Source organism: Marmota marmota, unplaced genomic scaffold, assembly GCF_001458135.2.
Source record: "Marmota marmota marmota unplaced genomic scaffold, marMar, whole genome shotgun sequence".
Taxonomy (NCBI): Eukaryota; Metazoa; Chordata; class Mammalia; order Rodentia; family Sciuridae; genus Marmota; species Marmota marmota.
In genome coordinates, this window is record NW_026000153.1 from 960,745 (window position 1) to 968,314 (window position 7,570).

A 7,570-nucleotide genomic window follows, 5' to 3' on the forward strand; every position below is an offset into this window, starting at 1 on the left:
CACACACACACACACACACACACACACACACACACAGACATTATATTGTTTTGCATTCTGTTTAGTTCAAGGATATGGTTAGAAACAATGAAGAAGCAGATTCTTACAGGAGAAATATTTGAAAGACAATTCCTTCTAGTTGAGCACAATAATAGTGATATTTTAAAAACCAGCCATCTGTAGCTGGGTGAGGTAGAAAAAGCCAGTAATCCCAGTGACTCAGGAGGCTGCAACTTAGTGAGACTCTCAGCAATTTATTGAGACCTTGTATCAAAAATTGGGTTCAATCCTCAGAATCACACACACACAAAAAAGCAAAAACAAAACCAAATCTTCCTCCCACAAACCAACTATCTATGCTGTGCAATCCAGCCATGTATAATGGCTAGATACCTTTATGGAGAAAAAAAATAAATTACCAAAAAGCAAAGAGAGAGGACCACTGTTCGGATTTTTTTTTTGTTTTATTGAGTGCTAAAAATTTTCTCATCCCCTTCTACTATTATATACCACTACTCTCCTGCTCCTTTCTGATATCTATTATTTATTCATTTTTAAAAATTTATGGTAAAATACTTAAAGCATTTGTCATTTAATTTGTGTGTGTGTGTGTGTGTGTGTGTATACACGTGTATGTATATGGTCCTCGGGATTGAACCCAGAATGCTCTACCACTAAACTGTATTCCCAGCCCTTATTATTTTTAATTTTGAGACAGGGTCTCACTAAGTTGCTGAGGATGACCTTGAACTAGTGATCCTCCTCCCTCAGCCTCCTGAGCACTTGGGATTATAGGTATGCAACACTGAGCCTGGTGACACTGAACCATTTTTAAGTTCATTGGTATTAATTATATTCACAATGTTGTGCAGCCATCACGATGCTTTTCTAAAACTTGCACTACTCCAAACAAGGAACTCTAATTACTATTAAGCAATAATTTTTTTTTTTTTGGCATCCCTGGATGGGCCCAAACAGTAATAAGTTTTTATCCCTTCTCTTCTTCTGGCCCTTGATAATCTGTATTTTCTGACTCTCTGGAATTGCCTGTTTTGAATATACCATATAAGTGGAATCATAAAATATTTGACCTTTTGTGTCTGGCTAATTTAACTTTGCATAACATCTCCAAGGTTTATTCATGTTGTAACATAGATCAGAACATCATTTCTTTTATGACTGAATAATATTTTTTTATGTTTATTTTTGCACCAGGGATTGCATTCAGGGGCACTCAATCACTGGGCCACATCCCCAGCCTTATTTTGATTTTTATTTAGAGATAGGGTCTCACTGAGTTGCTTGGCACCTCATTTTTGCTGAGGCTGGTTTTAAATTGGCAATCCTCATGCCTTAGCCTCCCTAGCCACAGGGATTACAGGTGTGTGCCATTGTTCTGGTTTATTTACCACATTTTGTTAATCCATTCATCTGTGGTTGGACCTTGAGTTGTTTCCACCTTTTGGCTCTGGTGAATAAAGCTGCAATGAACATTGGTATACAACATTTCTTTTGAGTCCTTGCTTTCAATTTATGGGGATTTCTACCTAGGAGTGGAATTCCTGGGTCATGTGCTAATTTTATGTTTTTAACTTTTCGAGTAACTGATAAACTGTACCCACAGTTTATATTCCCACTAATAATATGTGAGAGTTACAATTTCCCTGCGTCCTCCCTCTTCATTGATGAGATCCATCCTAGTAGAAGTGGTATCTCATTGTGGTTTTGATTTGCATTTTCCTAATAGGTGTTGGGTGTCTTGTCTTATCTTGTTAACCATCCATATCTTCTTTGGAGAAATGTCTGTTCAGTCTCTTGCTCATTTTTTTTTTTTCTTGAAAGTATAATTTTACTTCATTTTTTGTCCCAGAGGATAGTTTTTCTTCAGTTCTTGAAGACTCAGCTTCTTACATGGGCTTTGTTGGAGGTTGTGGGGCAATACCTGCATGTCTAAATCTGGATGGGGTGTTCTGTCCTTCTGGGCTTCATGAGATCTATGATTCTTGACCACCTGGCTACAAATGGCACAACTTGGCACTGCTCACGTAGTAATATAGCTTCACGTGCAGTTTGGGAAGCATATAGGCATTGAGGACACTGAAGACATGTCCTGATATCTGCAACATCTGCTATGTTTCAAACTTCTTAATGGCTTTTGTTCTTGGACACAGAATCTAGTGCAGTCCATGCTACTGAATTGTCTATACTTGTCTGTGGCAGTTTTTGACACAACCTTGTTCCTTTTGGCTTTTGGTCATCTTGCAAGTGAGAACTCAAGACCTTTGCTCATATATTAAATTGGGTTATCTTTTGTTACAGAATATATTTATATGTTCTGGATAGCAGATCTTTTTAAAAATATCTTTGTTTTACTTTTATTTATTTTATGTGGTGCTGAGGATCAAACCCAGTGCCCCATGCATGCAAGGCAAGCACTCAACCACTAAGCTGTAACCTCAGCCCTGGATAGTAGATCTTTATCAGATATATGGTTTACAGATATTTTCTCCCATTCTGTACCTTGTCTTTTTGCTTTCTTTTTTTAATTATTTTTTTTAGAGAGAGAGAGAAAGAAAGTTTTTAAAAATATTTATTTATTTATTTTTTTTTGGTTTTCGGCGGACACAACATCTTTGTATGTGGTGCTGAGGATCGAACCGGGGCCGCACGCTTGCCAGGCGAGTGCGCTACCGCTTGAGCCACATCCCCAGCCCGTCTTTTTGCTTTCTTGATAATGCCCTCTAATGTCCCAAAGTTTTAGATTTTGATGAAATCTGATTTATAGTTTTAAGTCTTTATGAAATCTGATTTATCTCTTTTTTTTTCATTTGTGGCTTTTTGTTTGTTTGTTTGTTTCAGTACTGGAGATTGAACCCAGGGCCTTAGCATATGCTAGGCAAGCACTCTACTACTGAGCTATATCCCCAGCCTTTGGCTCAAGCGTTTTCTGTCTTTGTAACAGAACTATCTGCAAATATCTGCTCTATTACCCTAGAAAAGTGAGAGATGCCCTCATAGTTACACCTCGGACACTCCTTTTGGAAACTCTGTATGTGATGCTGTGAATTAAGATAATTACGCTTTCTCTAGGAGTGGTATGAATGCATTTTTCAGTATATTTTCTCTCAGATCTCTAATAACTGTTCACCTTTTCTCTTAAACTATAAAAACACAAATATCAAGTACTCTATCAATGTTTAATATGGTTTATTCTGATTTTTCCTCCTAGCGGATCTGAAAAGAACAATTGCCGTCCTTTTGGATGATATTTTGCAACGCTTAGTGAAGCTGGAAAACAAAGTCGACTACATGGTTGTGAATGGCTCTGCCACCAACACAACCAATGGTACTAGTGGGAATTTGGTGCCAGTAACCACAAATAAAAGGATAAACGCATCAGGCAGCATTAGATAGCAGTTGAAGATCACCCTGTGCTGCTATGTCCACCGTGGATTATATCCTATTGCAGAAAAGCTTTTGAATTGCTGGCTAGGACAAAAGAATTCTTTTAAAAAGCTCCATGTGTTTTCAAGGAGTGTGCTGGATTCATGGAACTCTTAATTCTGTATATAAAAATTTAAAATGTTATTAGTTTGCTATCAGGCAAGTCTCTTCAATGCTGTAATATATCCTTAAAGGGAATTTGATAACATGGTTAATGTAGTATTAAGCGGATAGGTGATCTTGTATAAATCTTTTGAGTTTGAGGTGAAGCTGAAACAAAAACACTAAAGACATATTTGTTTCTATAAAATATTTATTTACGTATGTAACTTGTTTTTTTCAGACAAGTGGAGAATATTGTTATTGATTCATTCTGTCACTTGTTCTCAGTAGATGTAACTGTTTGACTAAGGCTATTAGAAAACACGTTTTACTTCCAGGACTATATTTTGTTACTAAGATATGAGCAGAGAAAGGAAGTATAATGTTGAAAATGTTTTGAAATCATGACCCAAAGAATGTCTTCATTTGCACTATCCTTCAAAATAACTGAAGGTTAATTATTGTATATTTTTAAAAATTACATTTGTAAGAGTATAATATTGAAATGGGTAGCAGCCACTGTCCATAAGCTATTCTTAACATTGGGGGCAACTTAATAACAACATTAAAATAGTATTCTTTAATCACATACTTAAAATTTTCTTATATATATTCTAAAGAGTAAGAGATATTTTTATGATGAAATTAAAAGTAACTAAAGTATTCATGATTTTTCACATACATGAGTGTTGCTTTAAAAGTTCAATCCCTTAGCTGGGTGCAGTGTCCCATGACTGCAGTCCCAGTTGCTTAGGAGGCTGAGGCTGGAGGATCAAGAGTACAAGGCTGGCCTGGGCAACATAGTAAGACCCTGTCTAAACAAACAACAAACAAAACAAACAGCATTTGACCCCTTAGTATTTATGTGACCGGGATGCATATTATTTCCACGTTTGGATGAGTTTGCTTTTGTTATGTTAGTGGGGAGGAGGATACTCTTGAGGATTTTAATCAGATATGTATAATGAAGGTGTTTGTGCTACATAACACTGCTTAGAAAATGTTAATATTACTTGATGTTATATAAGAGTATCATGCTTTATGAAACCTTTTTGATTAGGTTTTCATTTAATATAAGACCACTTAAAATAATTAAGAATAGTTAAGATATATTTAAATTATAAAAATTGGCTATCCTTTCAGATATTGAATACAGCACAAGAAATACCAATCTAGGGTAATTTTAGTATAGAAAGAAGTACACCTTTATTTAAATTTCCCTTGTAGCAAATCTAATTGCTATATGGTACCCTATATGTCATAGTATTTATTCTCTAAATACCTGCTGAAGTGCAGCTACCTTCTAGATTGAATTTAGTTTTAGATATTGTATTCATTATTATAATGTGCTACCACAAATAGTAGCAATAATTATAATATTTTTGTTTGAGTATGTGTGAGAAAATATTATTTCATGAAAGATGATTTCCATATTGTCTTTTCTGTACCTTTATGTGAAGAAACTAATTATATACAATTGCCAGGTGAAGTGTGGAATAATTGTTCTCTCTGATGAGATGTGGACATTTTTTTTTTGTTTGTTTGTTTTCAGGGATGAAATAAAATATATTATTTGTATTTACAAAGTGTTATACATTTTTAAAGTAGTGGTTATTCACTTAATAAATGGTAAATAAATAAGAGGAATTTTAACATAACTTTGGGTTTTATTTCAATAACACTGGATAACTTTTCAAAAGAGAAAAATTTTAGGTTATCCAATAGTGCCTCTCATTTAATGCTTGGATGGGACACCTAGGAATAAGTCTGGATTGAGATTTAGTGTGGATTCTAAGTTTGTACCCTTACATTGAAATTTACTGTTGATTTTTTATGAAATTTTTTTATTTGTCTGTGGACCTTTATTTTTTATTTTTTAAATTTATTTATAGGTGGTGCTGAGAATCGAACCCAGTGCCTCACACATGCTAGGCAAGCACTCCACCACTGCGCCACAAGCCCACCCTTACTGTTGATTTTTTAAGAGTCAATTCTTCATAGTCGGGAGCAGTGGCGCATACCTTGCAATCCCAGTGGCTTCAGAGTCTGAGGAAAGAGGATCTTGAGTTCAGAGCCAGCCTCAGCAATTTAGTGAGGCCCTAAGCAATTCAGAGAGACCCTGTCTCTAAATAAAATATAAAGAAGGGCTGGGGATGTGGCTCCATGCACCTCTGGATTCAATCCTCAGTACCAAAAAAAAAAAAAAAAAGGCTTCATAATTATATTTTCAGTTAATTTTAGTTAATTGCACCAAGCCGGTCACTGTTTAGGTACCCATGGTTCCATGGAACTTAGATTCCAAGAAGCATCAGAGAAAACCATATAGTTAATATACTATTTAATGTTGGATATATCAGAGCTCTGAAGAAAGTAAAAAGAAAATAAGAAAAGAGGGGACAGGAATGCTATTTTAGGAAGATGGTCAGAGATACCTTCCCTTCCATAGTAACATTTGCGTTAATACACCTGAATTGTATTTGGGAGGGAACTATGAAAATATCTGGGGTGAGTGAGAGTCACAGACAAATATCAAGTTTGAATTTGCTGAGGCAAAACCATGATTGATACGGCCTAGGAAGAAAAAAATCTGCAGAACTGAGCAGGAACAAGAGAGGTGGTTGGCCAAAAAGACTCAGGTAAGAAATGCAGCCTGGGGCAATTTAGAGTTGAGTTTAAAGTTCAGTTGAGAACTCCAGATTTTAAGTGGAAATGGTAAGTCAGTAAGAATGTGGCCATTCGGATATCAAAGTAACTGTTATTGTTCTCTTTTGCAGTGCTGGGGATTGAACCCAGGGTCCTGCATATGCTAGGTATGTGTTCTACCACTGAGTGACATCCCCAGCCCAGAGATTGACATTTGTATACTAAAATGTCAACAGTATGTATCCCTGGGCAGAAAGATTTCAGATGTTCTTCCCATTTTGCTTCTCTGATATTTTTTTAAATTTATTCTCAAGCATTGAGCCCTACCATTCTCCTAACCAATAGTTCTTAACAAAGTTTGATCTTTTTTGTACAATATATAAATTCTTTTCCAATTCAGTAACTATAAATGTTTATCTGTTGTTTGGCTGTATTAAATATATCTTTCACTCAATTTTTAAGCATTTTGGTTGCAAATGAAATATTTAGCTCTTTGTGTGGGGGCACCTCTAAAGTCTGACCACTTTGCATGTGTTATTTAAGATGCTGGAAGGTAACAATAAAGTGTGATAAATTACCCATTTGGGGGAGAGAAATTACCCATTTGGAGGAGACAAACTGGCAAAAATGTTACCACTTGAATAGAAAAGTAAGGGCAAGGCTGGCATGGTGGCACTTACTTATAATCCTAGCATTTTAGGAGACTGAGGTAGGAGGAGTGTTAATTCAAGAATAACCCCGGCACTATAGCTAAATACTGTCTCAAAATAAATGAATAAATAAAAAGGGCTGGGGTTATAGTTCAGTGATAGAGCACCCTAGGAACAGCCCCCAATAGTGCCCCCCACAAAAAAGCATAGAATATCTAAAATAGGTGACAGGTGACTATCCTCAGACTTTGCTTTAGATCATGAGGAACAGGTCAGAAGGATTTTGCAGCATAAGGAGAAGATGGAATGTACAGTGGCTAATCTATAATTAGGTTAAAGAGTGAGGAAGGGATTGGGTAGTGGTTAGACTTAAGCAGATCAATTTTGTCATTTCATAGCTTGGGTTTGGTTTTTTTTTTTTTCCTTTGGTGCTGGGTGTTGAACTCATGGCCTTGCATATGCTAAACATGTGCCATTTTACACATTTTCTTTCATAACTGAATATTAATGTGCACTTAAATAATTTAAGTCATACAGGGGTGTGTGTGTGTGTGTCTGTGTGTTTCTATTGAGAATTGAACCCAGGGACACTTTACCACTGAGTTACATCCCAACTTGTTTATTTTTTATTTTGAGATAGGGTGAGTTTCCCAGCTGGCCTCAAATTTATGATCTCCTTGCTTCAGCCTTCTAAGCAGCTGGGATTACAGGCATAAACCACCTTGGATGGG

At 36.0% G+C, this 7,570-nt stretch overlaps 1 protein-coding gene across 2 annotated transcripts in view; it reads left to right on the forward strand.

Moving 5' to 3' along the window:
• Ccdc126 (coiled-coil domain containing 126) overlaps positions 1-5,132 on the forward strand; it is a 28,022-nt gene extending 22,890 nt beyond the window's left edge. For both annotated transcript variants that reach the window (XM_015490130.2, XM_015490131.2), the window contains one exon: positions 3,230-5,132. In XM_015490130.2, the coding sequence (XP_015345616.1) occupies positions 3,230-3,414 (185 nt within the window). In that variant the 3' untranslated portion in view covers positions 3,415-5,132. The remainder of the gene's footprint in view (positions 1-3,229) is intronic.
• The last annotated feature ends 2,438 nt before the right edge of the window (positions 5,133-7,570 follow it).